The sequence below is a fragment of the Chiloscyllium plagiosum genome, chromosome 4 (genome assembly GCF_004010195.1).
Source record: "Chiloscyllium plagiosum isolate BGI_BamShark_2017 chromosome 4, ASM401019v2, whole genome shotgun sequence".
Lineage (NCBI taxonomy): Eukaryota > Metazoa > Chordata > Chondrichthyes > Orectolobiformes > Hemiscylliidae > Chiloscyllium > Chiloscyllium plagiosum.
The window spans coordinates 65,592,409-65,609,469 of NC_057713.1; the positions used below are offsets into that span (position 1 = coordinate 65,592,409).

The window sequence follows — 17,061 nt, forward strand, 5'->3', positions numbered from 1 at the left end:
CGAACTCAGCACCGCCTTCCTAACCTGCAATCTTCTTCCTGACCTCTCCGCCCCCACCCCAGTCTGACCTATAACCCTCACCTTGACCTCTTTCCACCTATCGCATTTCCAGCGCCCCTCCCCCAAGTCCCTCCTCCCTACCTTTTATCTTAGCCTGCTGGGCACACTTTCCTCATTCCTGAAGAAGGGCTTATGCCCGAAACATTGATTCTCCTGTTCCCTGGATGCTACTTGACCTGCTGCGCTGTTCCAGCAACACATTTTCAGCTCTGATCTCCAACATCTGCAGACCTCACTTTCTCCTCACTGATGCAAAGTAATCATTGAGAATCTCACCTATTTTCTCAGGTTCACACACAACCTTCCTTCCTAAAGAGTTTAGAATTTAGAAGAATGAGATCCAACCTTGATGGAAATTTGACAGGGTAGGCGCAGAAATGTAGTTTCCCACTGTGAGACTCCAGGACCAATGGGCTTAATCTCACAATGGGTTGCACAGTTAAAACCTAAATGAGGAGAAATTTTTTTCTCAAAAGGATAGTGAATCTGTGGAATTCTTTACCGGAGACTGTTAAGGCCGTGTCATTAAGTCCATTCAAGGATGAGAAAGACCAATTTTTGTTAGAATCAGCAAGGGAATCAAAAAGGTTTGGGGGAAAATAAAAAGATTGAGGAATTGGAGTTGAAAATGATCAGCTATGATCACATTGAATAGTGGAGCAGATTCTTTGGTTGAATCATGTTTAGCGTGGTTCTGGAAATGCACAGGTCAGGCAGCATTTGAGGAACAGAAAAGTTGACATTTCAGGCGGAGCCCTTCATCAAGAATGAGGCTGATTTCTCCACCCCAGAGGCTTCCAGCCTCATTCCTGATGAAGGGCTCCTGCCCAAAACATTGATTTTTCCTATTTGTAGGATGCTGCCTGACCTGCTGTGCATTTCCGGAACCACTCTAATCTAGACTCTAATGTCCAGATTCTGCAGTCCTCAGAGTTAAATGACCTACTTCTGCTCCTACATTCATGGTCAATCATAAACACGCCCAAAACTGATTTCAATTATAATGTCAAAATAAGCAATCCTTTCTTGAACCTGGAACTAAGGTGGGCAATATACTGGCTAAGGTTTTAGAGAGATACATTTGGCTGCAGTAATTTAATCACCATTGTATTTCGTTATTAAATGATGATCAGGTCAGAGGTGCAGAAAGGATGACCTAGGAATGCACAACAGATTGCAAATAAGCTTACAAGACAATTTGCTGTCTTTGTCATGTACCTCTGAGCAAAATTAGGGGTCATGGTATATTAGTGAGCAAAATTAGGGCACATGGTATTGGGAGCAAAGTACTAACTTGGATTGAAAGTTGGTTGGCTGATAGGAAACAAAGTAGTGATAAACGGCTCCATTTTGGAATGGCAGGCAGTGACCAGTGGGGTACCGCAGGGATCAGTACTGGGACCGCAGCTTTTTACAATATATGTTAATGATATAGAAGATGGTATTAGTAATAACTAAGCTGGGTGGCAGGGTGAAATGTGAGGAGGATGTTAGGAGATTACAGGGTGAACTGGACAAGTTAGGTGAGTGGTCAGATGCGTGGCAGATGCAGTTTAATGTGGATAAATGTATGGTTATCCACTTTGGTGGCAAGAACAAATTACTACCTAAATGGAATCAATTTAGGTAAAGGGGCAGTACAGAGAGATCTGGGTGTTCTTGTACACCAGTCAATGAAGGTAAGCATGCAGGTACAGCAGGTAGTGAAGAAGGCTAATAGCATGCTGGCCTTCATAACAAGAGGAATTGAGTATAAAAGCAAAGAGGCCCTTCTGCAGCTGTATAGGGCCCTGGTGAGACCACACCTGGAGTACTGTGTGCAGTTCTGGTCTCCAAATTGGAGGAAAGACATTCTGGCTATTGACGGAGTGCAGCGTAGGTTCACAAGGTAAATTCCTGGAATGGTGGGATTACCTTACACTGAAAGACTGGAGCGACTGGGCTTGTATACCCTTGAGTTTAGAAGAGTGAGAGGGAATCTGATTGAGACATATAAGATTATTATTAAAGGATCGGACACACTGGAGGGAGGAGACAGGTTTCCGCTGATGGGTGAGTGCCGAACCAGAGGACACAGCTTAAAAATACGGGGTAGACCATTTAGGACAGAGATGAGGAGAAACTTCTTCACCCAGAGGGTGGTGGCTGTGTGGAATGCTCTGCCTTAGAGGGCAGTGGAGGAGGAGGCCCAGTCTCTGGATTCATTAAAGAAAGTGTTGGACAGAGCTCTCAAGAATTGTGGCATCAAGGGTTATGGAGATAAGGCAGGAACAGGATACTGATTAAGGATGATCAGCCATGATCATATTGAATGGTGGTGCAGGCTCGAAGGACAGAATGGCCTAATACTGCACCTATTGTCCTATATCCAAGGTAATCTCTAAATCACTTAAATGAATATTTCAATAACTGTACCAACTTTAGAAAACAGTAAACACGTTCAAAGCGGAGTTAGACAATTTATTTTATCTCTTGGAACAAATCATCACCACAACCAGGTTAGTAACAATATCATCTAATGGGGAGGCAAACCCAAGAGACCAAATAGCCTATTCCTGTTCCAATGTTCCTAAACCGTGAGGTTACATGTGGTCACAATGGCTTCTGCTTGAGGAAGTAATTATTGTACAGACTTTACAGGTTGCTCCTAAATTTTTCCAAGCTTATCAGAACGGGTCTGTTACAATTCAGTTAGTGATCGTTAATGTGAATGTAATTGGACACTGTACTGGATTTTAACTTTTAATGAAATTTATATCTTGTAGGCTGAAGTCTAAAAGTCTATAGGTTAGTTGATGTTTCAGCTGCTATTGTGCAGCATTAGAACATTGCAGAAAACTAAGAAATTGAAATAATGGAGCATATGAACATTGGAATCGGGGTAGAGTGTGTGGTGCTGGAAAAGCACATGTCAAGCAGCACCTGAGGAGCAGGAGAACTGACGTTTCGGGCATAAGCCCTTCATCAGGAATTAAGGGCTTATGCCCGGAACGTCTATTCTCCTACTCCTCGGATGGGGCCTGACCTACAGTGCTTTTCAAGCACTACACTTTCTATTCCGATCTCCAGCATCTGCAGTCGTCACTTTCTCCCAAACATTGGAATTGTTCAGGGATGTTGAATTGAAGGCATTCTGTAAAAGAATTTATGATGTAGGAATAGACCATTTATCACCACAAGCCCCTTGTCATTCCAGATGACCTTAGCAGATTTACTCAGGCCTCAGCTTCTTTCATGCCAGCTCCACATACTCAGTATTTCGAAATTTTGTTTGCATCCTCATTAAATGTGTTCAGTAATCCACAGCTCTCTGGGGTTCAGAATTCCAGACAGAACTTCACTACCCTCAGGAGAAGCAATTCTTTCACATCTGTTTTAAATGATTATCCCCTTATTTTGCAACTACATCCCCTGCTACGAGATTCCCCAACTACCCAAAACATCTCAACATCAACCCTATCAAGCCCTCGAAGAAACTTTCATGTCACGAAAAGATCACACTTCATTCCCCCCAGCCCCACCCCCCTCTCATTTATCTCTCCACCCTGGGGGCTCCAGCCTCATTCCTGATGAGGGGCTTTTGCCCAAAACGTTGATTTTCCTGGTCCTCGGATGATGCCTGACCTGCTGTGCTTTTCCAGCACCACTCTAATCCAGAGCAGGGATGCAAAAAGAGGAAGAACACTACTTATACAATGTATTGGCAAAAAACGGATACCCGCGCAATTTCATCAACAAGTGCCTAAGGGAAAGAAAACGGAATGAGGACATGCTGAAACCCAAAGGACTAGCCACACTACCATACATTTCCGAACTGACAGCCAGACTACTGCGACCAGTGGAACTGAACAGCACACAAACCAACAGCCACTCTCAGACAACAACTCACCAGAACGAAGGACCCGATACCCAGCATGAGCAAAACCAATGTAGTGTACAAAATCCCATGCAAGGACTGCACAAAACACTACATAGGACAAACAGGAAGACAGCTAATGATCCGCATCCATGAACACCAACTAGCCACAAAATGACACGACCAGCTATCCTTAGTAGTCACACACACAGATGACAAGCAACATGAATTCGACTGGGACAACACTACTATTATAGGACAAGCCAAACAGAGAACAGCCAGGGAATTCCTAGAGGCATGGCATTCATCCACAGATTCAATCAATAAACACATCGACCTGGACCCAATATACCGGCCACTGCAGCGGACAGCTGGAACTGACAACCAGAAGCGGCAGATACAAATCACTATAAATGCCAGAGGAAACATCACAGAAGCGCTTCACAGGAGGCTCCCAAGCACTGAGGATGTCACCTAGACAGGGGACGAAACATCTGCAACACAAATTCCCAGCTCGGCGAACAGAACCACAACAACAGGGATACAGTCTACTCCAGCAGCCTTGTTGCTCTTAAGCTGGCAGACAGCCTTCTCTTCTTTGTGCAAGGCTAGGATGTTGCTGAGCTGGTGGCTTGTAGTATGCTGTGGGATGCATTCAAAACTGTTCAGAGCACTGGTTGGGAGCGGGGGGGGCACCTCTGGAGTGCTTCCTCCAGCATTTTGTCATGCCATCTTTATCTTTGATAAGTCACTCCATCCTTGGTCAGCAGTGGGGTGGGGCAGTGGGTGTTTCATCTATGATTGTCAGCCATTCATTAGGCTCCAGTGCTTCATCCAACCACCACCTGTTCTTCATGTCATGGGTTTCCTGTTGAACTCTGCCTTTTCTTGAATGCAGTTGTTCTTTTACACTCAAATGCCATGTCCTTCTCGCTTAATAGTTTCTGGATATCAATCATCCTCCAAACCAGTCTTGGCATTTTTTCTGATTGAATGGCCAACCAAGCTTTCACACGCATTGATTATGGCAGTTAAGATTAGACCAGAGACTGTTGGAATGCTCGTGATTCGGAGTCACCGAGGGTTGCTAGGTTTGAGGAGTTGGTTCTATGAAGCTTTTTTTTAAATACATCATATTCCAGCAGCATCCTCAAGCCCAGTACAGTTGTAATAAGAATTCTCAACTTTTAAGCACCATTCCCATAGGAATAAATACAAACTTTCAGTACCCCTCCTTTATTAAGCAGAGTGTCATAACAGTAGTTCTCTCGTGTACTCGTACACTGCCAAAAACCTATTGAATTCTGGAATGTTTCAACCAATACCTCCACTGTCACTATGGTCTGTTCCCTTAAAATCCTTGGATGCAGAGATCAGATCCTGCAACTAGCCTGACTTGGTTTGTTAAATATTTGTCCCTTATGTTAGAGACCTTTCCTATCAGAACTTTGCTCATCTGTTATTGTTGGGATGTTTATTGTATTCTCCACCACAAAGACTGCAAAATATTGACAAATTATCTGCAATTTCCCAGATCTCTTGGTCAATCCCCTAGAGGCATCTGCCAGGGTCCCAGTCACTTCAGCTAGTCTCCCTCTTTCAGATACCAAGATAGCCACTTGTGCAAATACATTGGTAATTGATACAAAAACAAATCAATTTTGTTCCATTTATTAGCTTGTTATATCACGGTTAGACAGGGTGGTTAAGACAGCATTTAGCACGCTCATCTTCATTACTCACACCATTTAGTATAGGAGTTCGGACATCATGTTAACATCATACAGGATGTTGAATAGGCCAATTTTGGAACACTGTACAGTCTGGTTACCCTGCCATTAAGAAGGATATTATTAAATTGGACAGGATTCAGAAAATATCCACCAGGTTTTTGCTGGGACTTACAGAGCTTGAGTTATAAGGATAGAATCCCTACAGCATGGAAACAGGCCATTTGGTCCATCAAGTTCACACTATTCTTCCGAACAGCCTCCCACCCACAGATAAGCTGGACCAAAAGGGTCTGTTTCAGTGCTGTATGACTGACTTATCAGCTGCTGGTTCTTATAAATCTCCCACTCCTCTTGGCCATAACCAGTTTTTCCACTCTGCATTCCTTAGCTTTTGATTACATGCGCTCCTAGATTGCCAGTGTTAACCATGAGTGCTCACCCTTCTCAGAGGCCTTCTTTCTGACCGGTATACATTTCTGCAATAGATATATTCAAATTACAAATGGTGAAACCCATTCTGGGTAACAAATATTCACATCACTCAAATCCACACTTGACAGCCTTTAGCTCCAGAGTTCAAACATTCAGATTAGAAATATTGGTCTACAAATTACCACTGTCCCACCCCCCCAAAAAATAAGGAATGTTGACGTTACTGTCATTTACACCTTTAAATCCATTGTTTTAGTTCTTCACTTGCTCTATTTGCTGTCCCTTCCCTTTTATTAATCTTTCACCTTCACTTAGTCACAGACTTACATTTTGTTCTTCTACCACAATCTTCCACAGCCCTCACTATACCTCCAACTTTTCCCAGTTCCGACACCAGGTCATTTACCTGACATGTTAACGGCTTCTTTCTCCACAAATGCTACCATATCTGCGAAGTATTTCAGCATTTATTTTTATTTCTGATTCACAACAGTGTTTTTACTTTTAAATAGCAATAGGCAAATTATGCAGCAAAGCACAATTACTTTCACTGGATAAAAAGTGAAACATTCTGTAGTGGCATGATTTCAGACTTGTGACATAAAAATTGACTTGATTTTTTTGCACAAACCTGATTAGTGTCTATTTCAAGCTATTTTAAAGGACATGCTAATAATTAGAAACAGCTAAGAATTTCATCTAATTAGCAAACTCTAAATACAAACAAAAGGTTCTTTGCTTTCATGAACAAATACCTGAACCTATACTGGATATATATCCTATTGTAAACTTACACATACATTGATTAATTTAACAAATATTTTAGCACCATAGCATCTTTGTAAATTCATCTTTTCATATTAATCAAACAAGAATACAGCTAAATGGGCACTGGTGCTTGACAGCTTTTGGCTTACATGACACAAATCTATTTAGATACAAGAAATATTGCAGAAGGCAAAACATGGGAACTTGAGAACAAATGGCCTGAGAAACAGACCAGAAATACAAGATAACAGATATTCTGGCTTCAACCTCAAAGCAGCAGTTAAGGGAAACACACTGAATATTATCAGAAGTTGATGACTGGCTTACCAAGGATTATGAAGTCTAGAGACCATTCAATTGCCCCTTGACTTTTGAGATTAGAGGCAAAGAATGGATTGTAACTTTTTCCTTTGTCTGGAAGACAGCCAACCTCAAATGGCAGGCCCTCCCTCCAAGTTAGATCCCAATAAAATGTCAAAATCATCTCATCAGTGGCAATAATCATTCACTAGCAAGAATGACAGAACACCTTGGAAGTTCTACATCACCAAACCTGGGTTCTATTGACCCTTGCATGGCTGATGAGCCAGATCCTAGGTCATAAATCACATTTGGCAGGTATTTCCAGGAGGTGGAATAGCCCTTGGCTTAAAGATCACTGACATTCCTTTTCTGTACTCTTAGACAGGTTTCTCAAAGACTTGTGACTCTTCATACAGTTTTCTCTAAGTTAGTCTTTTCTGAACGAGTGTCTCCCACATGTTGAGATCTATGCAGCATTTCTTAAGCAAGTATTTCTTCAGGGAGTATTTGAAATGCTTCCTTTGTTTTTCTCTCATTCAAGTGCGTCCCTTGAACTGGGCAACAATGATTTGCTTTGGCAATCAGAACTCAAGTATCCGGAGCATGTGGTCAGCCCAGAGCAGTTGGTTTCAGATGACCATGGCCTCCATCGGCGGTCTTTTGGCTGCTTCAAGGATGCAGATGTCAGTATGACGGCCCTCTAAATTATGCAGTGAATCTTTCTCAAACAGCTTTGATGGTACTTCTCAAGGGCCCTGACATGTAGTCCAGGCTTTTGAGCCATATAGAAGGGTGAGAAGGATAACTGCCTTAGGCACAAGGACCTTAGAATCAGCACAGAAGTCACAGTAGTCAAAGACACTATTCTTAGGCATCCGAAAGTGACACTCCATTTGAATGTAGTGTTGAATCTTCGCATTGTCAGCTTTAGATAAGAAATAGGATAAACAGAAAAAACTTCCCAGGTTGGGGAAATGCTCAACATTTGGAAGGATCGCTTTACTAACCTTGAGGGGGATGGGATGGACTGGCAATTGCCCTTGGATGGGTCAGTGAGGAATTTAAGTCTTCTTGAAGTTGACGTTGAAACCAATTCTGCAGTATGTTTCCATGAAGGCACTAAACCAAGCTGGAATATCTTGTTTCAAGAAAGCAGCAATGTCATCATCCCCATTCTGAAATTCCACTAGCAAGGTTCATCTCTTTCCTTTCTTGAATTTCAGCCAGTTGAGGTTGAAGAGTTTCCATCCATACGTAGAAAACATCCACAACCATTGGAAAGCTAGCTATTGACAAGATGAAGGGTGGTGATGTAAATGGAGAAAAAGGATGACAACAATGAATCCTGCTTAACCCCTGTCAAGATCTCAAAAGGAATCTGTCACATTTCTGGTGAGGACCATCACCAACACCTTGCCGCGGAAGAGAAGGAGGATGCTGAGTAATTTCTCCAGACAGCCAGCCATCGATAGAGTCTTCCACAGCATTTCACAATTGACAGAGTCAAATGTACTGGTTAAATTACTGAAATACAGTGGTAGGCATTCTAGCCTGGCAATGGAGTTGCCAAGTAGTAAACATCATTGATGGCCCTGTGGTGTGGTTAGAAGTCACAGGCCTTCAAGAGACATTTCCTTAGAGACTGAAAAAAGGCACTGGCAAGAATTTGGGTGATCTCCCTAGCAATAGGGAGTACAGTAATTCTCTGGTAATATCTGAAGTCCACTTTATCTTTCTTGAGGTCATTGGCAATGGTCGAATGCTGAAGATCGGCAAGGAATTCTTCTGTCCCAAATTTTCAAGAACAGTTGATGGAGGTAACAGCTACAACTTCTGCCACACTAGAGAATACAAAATCATCTTTGACAGGGAATTGGGGTATTTCCTCAAACATGTTCTTTCTCAGATTGTATCTGCCGTCAAAAATTGCATTTAAAAAAAACTAGTAATAGGAGTAAGGTTGTACAGCTATTGAGAAAGGAAGGGCTGACCTTGGAAGAGGATCCAGCAACAGAAGAAAACAATTAAATTTCAAAAATTGCAAATCCCTGGTTGGTTAGAGTCAAGGGCCAACTAGAGGATCTCAGGCAAGACGAGGATGAGGGATTTTGAGAAATCCAAAATAAAAGTAGGCAGCATCCTTTATCATTCCTATAAGAAGTGATGAGAGACTATACCTAGCATGGCACAGATGAGCTAATTTTCATTCAAAACTACAAACTCCTGTTCTGGCAAAAACAGGTATCAATCCTTGCTTAAAACAAAATAACAATGCACCAAAATCACATCACTGAGAAGTGGTAAAATACCCAAAACTTACATCTTTGGTAATAAAGAAAATTAAGTTTTGTTTTCTTAAAATGATCCAGCACATGCTGCAGTTTGGAAGTCATAGATACGAATTTTGCCATTTTATTCAGTGGTTGCATCTGTAGCATATGCTAATAATGGAACTGCTGTTGTTGTCAGTAAATTTACCTCACACTGATGTAATGACCACGTCTTTTCACTTTTTATATTTTTGATTGTGAACTAAAATGGGGAAGGACTACTTTAAAAGCCAATTATTGAAGGGTTCTTCATTTCTTAAAAGGCAAGTAACCTGCCACTCATGAAATATTGCTTACAGTTGTTTGTTTAAGCAATGTAGAAAAACTAGTTACACACCAGCGAGAGTAGTGTACGAATGGTTGTGTTGGCAACAAGCGGTTAATCATCAAGAACTGGTCTGTGGACAACTGACTAAAGGCCTGCCAACACCGATTGGTTTCCATGTACCTGAGCAGTTTGGGAGTGCGAACGTTCAGGTCAGAAGCCATTTCAGCTCTGCAGTAAAAAGCATCTTCAACCTGAAGATAGCCAGTTTATTTCCTCTTATCAGTTGCTGTTAGCCATGAATTTTAATAAGTCAGAGACCTTTACAAGTATGCACCCAGTCACCCTGTACATCGAGGCACAATCACAGAATCAGAGGTACACAGCATGGAACCAAATCTTTTGGTCCAACTCGCCATGCTGAAAATGTTCCCAACCTAAACTTGTCCCAGTTGCCTCCATTTGGCCAAATTCCTCCAAACCCCTCCTATTCATGAAGGTCTTTTAAAGATTGTAACTGTACCTGCATCCACCACTTTATCTGGTAGTTCATTCCACACTTTAATCTCTTAAAAATAAAGTTGCCCCTCATGTCTTTTTTAAAATTGCTCCTCTCTCCTTAAAAATATGCCCACTAGTTTCGAACTCCCCCTCGCTAGAGAACAGACTCTTGGCATCCACCTTATCTATATACCCTTCATAAAACCCTCAATAAAAAGGTCACCCTTCAGCCTCCAAAACTGCTTTGAAAAACGTCCATCTATTTTTGTATCTCAAACCCTCTATTCGCAGCAACGTCCTGATAAATCTTTTCTGAACCCTCTCCAGTTTAATAATATCCTTCCTATAACAGGGCAACCACAACTGCATACAGTACTCCAGAAGAGATCAAGTTAAAGTACTTGGAGAAGATAAATTGAGAAGTAGCATCATGATCAGCAAAACAATCTCAATAAACTTCAAGAACATGACCAGTAAACCACCTCCCTCCTTAATCCCCACTGTTTGTGCATATGTAGGAAGGTTTTTAACAAGAGCTTCAGAATTCTAACTAGTAGAGTTGATGTCAACAATTCTTCACACCTCATCTATAGTCATAATCTATTCATTTGTAGTAAAATCATCATTCTTGTTAAGTACAGAAACATGATCTATGCTCTCTAGAAACCTGGGTCTAAAACAAAACAAAAATTGTGAATTTTGCATGCACATTCAGAAAGTCTTAACGTTTGTAATGATTCAAAAAATACCAGCATACTACTCCAATGATTTGTAACACTATGAAGTGATAAGGAAAATAAGACTCAATTCACTAACATTCATATTTTATACACATTATACCCATTATTAAAGTGCTTAACTGGCCCAACATTTACCTGAGAACTTAGTTGGGTTTTAATCCAATTGAAATAGTAATTTAGATCACTCCCTTCCATCAATTCACGCCCCCAAGCAGCTAGTTTTGCTATAATCCTTGCAGCCTGAAATTTAAAAAAAAAAATGTCAGAAACATTGTCACAGATAAAAGCCTTTCTGGCTTTATTTATTTCAGTAAGTAATAGTTCACTACATGTTTGAAATCAAACAATGGAAAGTGCTGGAAACACATGCCAGTCAAAAACTACAGAGACAATGCACAAATTGACTTATTTATCCTAGTGGCATCAATTCTATTCAAACATTAGCATCTTGAATATTTGCTGCAATGTTTTTATTTACAAAAAGTGAAACTAACATGCACAGGGACAGTAAGGAGAATTTTATTTTCTTCGAAAAACAGTAGTAGTAGAGCAAGCCTGGGTAGTTGTCTGACCTCGTTGGAGTGTTTCCCAGGCTATTTTCCTTGATTGAGCAAAGTCTGAACAAAGAAGTCCAGAACAAAGTGAACTGGTACAGAAGGGAGGGATATAGTTCTTCATTGGGGCCAGTTCCGGAGAAGATGGGACCTGTTAAAGCTGGAGGAATTGCACCCCAGCAGGATCAGGACCCCTAACATGGAAGAAGGGAGAAAACCAGAAATTACAGACTAGCTAGCGGAACATCAGTACTGAGAAAAATGTCAAGCCACGTATATACAGGATGTGATAACAGGACACTTGATTACCAACTGGATTACACAAAACAATAGATTTATGAAAAATGTGGTGGATAAACTTAAAGTTTTTGCAGGATGTATTTAATAGAATAGAAGGGGAGAATAAATGGGCATGGTGTACTTAATGAATGAATCATTTTCAGAGTGGAAAGGATTTGAGCGCAGAGTAATGAGGGCTTGTTGCTGTTGTACAGGGCCTCAGTAAAACCTCACCTGAAGAGCTGCATGCAGTTTTAGTCTCCTTACTCAAGGAAGGATACATATGCACCAAAGCAAAGCAACAAAAGTTCACCAGGCCAATTCTTGGGATGGTAGATTTGTCATACAAAGAGAAGCCAGGTTGAATGATCGTGTATTCACTGGAGTTCAGAACAATGGTGATTGCTTTGAAACACATCAAACCTCTGACAGAGCTGGACAGTTTGGATGCAGGAATGATGTTTCCCCCTGGCCAGAGGTTCCGGGACAAGAGACCACGATTTCAGGTTACAAAGGACGGCCATTTCAGATGGAGATTGGAGAAATTTCTCCTGAGGGTGATGCACCTATGGAATTCTCTACCACAGAAGGTTGAGAAGGTCACGTTACTGAAAATATTTAAAATAACAAAATACATTTCTAGAAGTTAATATGTCTTGCCGGATATGGAAGTGAGATTGAGCATCAGCTATATCATGTTAATTAACAGTCTGCTCAAGGCCCTCCAAGCCACCTATCATCCTGCCTTGGAATTATATTGCCATTCTTTCACTGTCAGCGAGTTAAAAATTCTGATGCTCCTTTACATCACCGAGTGCACCTACACCCTTGAATTAGAGCTTCACCTAAAGGATCATTTGGGATGGGAAATAAAGTTGTCCTGGTTAGCAATGGCCACATCCTTTTTTACAAATTAAAAGAGAGATTAATGCAAAATCAAAGAAAAAAAAAGTAATCCGAAAGAAATTTGGAAAAACAAAAGAGAAAAAACATTTTAAACCTGTCTGAAAGCCAAGTACTTTCAGAAAATGCATTCTGTAATGAAGAATTCAATTTGTGCAGTCTTCTTTCCAAACAGAAATATTACTGGATCTCTGACAGATGATTCATTAAATAAAACCACCTACAAACAACCTTGACCATTCAGACCAACAATGTAGAGTGACAAAATGCAGTCAAAACTCAACCATGCTATGAAAACTAGCAATACCTGCTCAAACAGGGACACTTTGTAGTAAACAGTGCCACTCCACACCGTTAACTTGAAAATCATCTTAAAGGAAATTATGTAATTTGAGGGGATGCAAAGCTATTTATCGCATCATAAAATGATATTTTCAAATCAAAACTACTTAGAGAACATACACCAATATGGTCTTTGCTTAAAAAAAAGTGCAATTCACCACCTACATTACAATGAGCCTGCACAGGAAACAGCTTAAGAGACTATGGACAAAGTTCCCAGTAGGGTACGAGCAGGGGCTCTATCTGGTTGACAATGCAGGGTCCTATCACTAATCAGCAAAGATAACAAAACAATGATAAAAACAATCTTTGCCCCAGGAAAGTGATACTCGAGAGTTCCAATGCAGTGTGAAGCCAGAAGAAAATACTTTGCATGGAAATCTAATGCACTCTGTTGGACCCAAGGTAACTTCCAGTGTTTCTGATTCAGTTGTTACAATTTTATTTTTAAATTGTCATTCCAAACTTTATTTAATGTCCTAACTACATCTCTTCATCCCAACTTTCAATTCACATAGAAAACGTGTTCTTGAATAATGTAGAGCAACATGAACAAAAAACCTGTTTTTCTGAACAGGAACATACCCAACAGCAGCAACTAACAGCGATTCTGAATATTGCAGTTCAATATGTTTTGTCTCGAAGATTACTACAGATGGAGGCCCCAGAAAATGGAACACTGCTTTCAAATTGACAAATATTGCCCCAAATTTTTCAAACATGATCAGAATCGGAGATTGTCAATTTTAGGATCACAAGTGCTAAGTGAGCAGGGTGTGTGTCTGGGTTCAAATGTTAAAGCTGATTTTGATTTCAAACTTTTCCCGGTTAGCTATCAAGGTTAAATGAGTTAGAATTCTGAAATGTTCCTGATTCTGTTTCGGGTCAGTGATTTTAGAGTGTTTGAGACACTGAGTAATTACTCCATTAAATTTCAGTTCTGTTGGGACTCCACATCAACAACTCTGGTCTATGTTGCTGCAATGACCATTGCCTGCATTGATATCATACAGTCGCAGAAAGACATCAAACAGAAATATGACAGAATCCTTAATTAAAACATTAGTCTTATTTTGCTCAATTTTCTTTTTAAAAATGCAGTCAGAATACTACACTCTTCACTCACCATATGAACAGTGAACAGATCCTGTCGATTCAACATTGGTAAAAAGTAGGACCACGCAGTATTCTTGGTTTTTTTAGCATAATCAAAGAAGATGTTGACATGGTTGTGGTTTTCCTGTTTAAAGCAAACAGAATACATAACATCAGTACCTATTACCATAAAATATATACGGTCAGAATGCCAAAAGAAAAACTTAGCCTATTTATTTGATATCTTGTCAGCATGAAGGGAAATAGAAACATAGAAGATGGAGCAGGAGAAAGCTGTTTGGCCCTGCTCTGCCCTTCATGGGTAATCAGCCAACTCAATAGCTTAACCTTGCTTTCTCCCCATAACCTTTGACCCCATTCGCCCCAAGTGCTATATCTAGCTACCTCCTGAATTCAATGTTTTGGCATCAAATACTTCCTGTGGTAATTGATTCCACAGACTCACCACTCTTTAGGTGAAGAAATATCTCTTCTCCATCCACATGGTCCACCCCGAATCCGGACATACCCTCCATTGGGAACATCCTCCCTGCATCTACCTTCTCTGGTCCTATTAAAATTTTAAGTATATATGAGATGCCCCCTCATCAGTCTGAACTCCAAAAAAACAATCCTAATCTGGTCAATCTCTCCTCATACATCAGTCCTGCCATCCCCAAAATCAGCCTGGCAAACCTTTGCAGCACTCCCAAAAGCAAGAACATCCTTCCTCCGAAAAGGAGATCAAAACTGCAGGATGGGAAAAATTTCTGGCTGTAACAGCTGCTTCTCTTTGAGGTATTTTAGGTGATGGAGGCGATTTCTTCAAGTTGCAGGAGCAGCAATTACTGTTTCATATGCTGTTGCATTGTTTTGGAACTTTGACAAAAAAAGTCAAAACAACAGCAGTTTTAAAATGGAGAAGAAGATCAGATAAGGGAAGCACATAGTGAGGTCATTGCAGGAGAGAGAGAACCTGCACAGTTCCTGCCTGTGATGTTTGAATTCATGTATCGCTGGACATAGGAGTGCATCTGGGAAAATCAAACAGTGAAATTCACAACTGATCTTGGAGGAATTGTTGGACGAAGTTCACAGCACAGAATCAGATAAGTTAATCGTTGTTTTAAGTGTAGCCTACAGACAATCTGCAGTAGTGAGTAGAGTAGGTTCTTTCTTGATTAAATGTTTTTGGAGATATGTCTCTTGGTTAAACTTAAAATAAGCCATAACTATTAATTTAACCTGGGGCAGTGTTTGTAGAGGAATAAGACGGGGTTATTTTCTGGGTCTGTAGATTTTGAAGGAGCAAAAATCACCTTTAATAGAGTGATAAGTACTTCTTGTCAGATGTGGGAGTTGAAAGAGAGTTTAAGGGTTACTGCGAATTATATCTGCCATAAATGCTGCTGGCTGCGAATCTTATCAGATCGAATGGATCGGTTGGAGAGACAGGGAGAAGCGATGAGGAATTTGCAACAGCAATAGTATGTGATGGATGGCAGTTATAGGAAGGGGTGAAAGTCTCAGATAGAGTCACATGGATGGGTTAACTCCAGGAGGGGTAAGAGAGGTAGGCAGCTAGTGCAGGAGTCTTTTGTGGATATACCCATTTCAAACAGGTAGGGGATGATGGACGTAGGGGGACGTAGCACAAACAGCCAAGTTTCTGGTATTGAGACTGGTGCAACGACGGGTACGTCGGGTTCCAAGAGATCAATTGTTTCAGGGAATTCTCTAGTCGGAGGTACAGATAGATGTTTCTGTGGTCAGCAGCGAAAAAACAATGGTGTGTTGCTTCCCTAGTGCCAGAATCAAGGATGTCTCACAGGGTGCAGAATGTTCTCAAAGGGGAGAGGGGCCAGCAAGAGGTCACTGTCCACATTGGAACCAAAGACATAGGAAGGGAAAAGATCAAGATTCTGGAGAGAGATGAGAGAGAATTAGGCAGGAATTTAAAAAAGGAGGTCCTCAAGAGTAGTAATATCTGGATTACTCCCGGTGCTACAAGCTAGTGAGGGCAGGAATAGGAGAACAGAGCAGATGAATGCATGGCTGAGGAGCTGGCATATGGGAGAAGGATTCACATTTTTGGATCACTGGAATCTCTTTTGGGGTAGAAGTGACCTGTACAAGGAGGACGGATTGCACCTAAATTGGAAGGGGACTAATAAACTGATAGGAGATTTGCTAGAGCTGCTCAGGAGGATTTAAACTAGTAAGATGTGGGGGTAGGACCCAGGGAGATAGTGAGGAAAGAGATCAATCCGAGTCTGGTACAGGTGAGAACAGAAGTGAGTCAGTCAGGGCAGGCAGGGACAAGGTAGGACTAATGAATTAAACTTCATTTATTTCAATGCAAGGGGCCTAACAGGGAAGACAGATGAACTCAGGGCATGGTTAAGAACATGGGACTGGGATATCATAGCAATTACGGAAACATGGCTCAGGGATGAGCAGGACTGGCAGCTCAATGTTCCAGGGTACAAATGCTACAGGAAGGATAGAAAGGGAGGCGAGAGAGGAGGGGGAGTGGCATTTTTGATAAGGGATAGCATTACAGCTGTGCTGAGGGAGGATATTCCCAGAAATATATTTGGGTGGAACTGAGAAATAAAGGGATGACTACCTTATTGGGATTGTATTATAGACCCCCTAATAGTCAGAGGGAAATTGAGAAACAAACTTATAAGGAGATCTCAGCTATAAGAAAAGTAGGGTGATTATGGTAGGGGATTTTAACTTTCCAAACATAGACTGGGACTGCCATAGTGTTAAGGGTTTGGATGGAGAGGAATTTGTTAAGTGTGTACAAGGCAATTTTCTGATTCAGTAGGTGGATGTACCTACTAGAGAAGGTGCAAAACTTGACTTACTCTTGGGAAATAAGGCAGGGCAGG

At 41.1% G+C, this 17,061-nt stretch overlaps 1 protein-coding gene across 2 annotated transcripts in view; it reads right to left on the bottom strand.

The window, feature by feature from the left end:
* The window catches only part of atp6v1h (ATPase H+ transporting V1 subunit H), a 179,224-nt gene that overhangs the window by 70,497 nt on the left and 91,666 nt on the right, over positions 1 to 17,061 (bottom strand). For both annotated transcript variants that reach the window (XM_043688329.1, XM_043688327.1), the window contains exons 5-6: positions 14,193 to 14,306; positions 11,124 to 11,228 (exon numbers count right to left, since the gene is read on the bottom strand). In XM_043688329.1, coding sequence (XP_043544264.1) covers positions 11,124 to 11,228; positions 14,193 to 14,306 — 219 coding nt within the window. The remainder of the gene's footprint in view (positions 1 to 11,123; positions 11,229 to 14,192; positions 14,307 to 17,061) is intronic.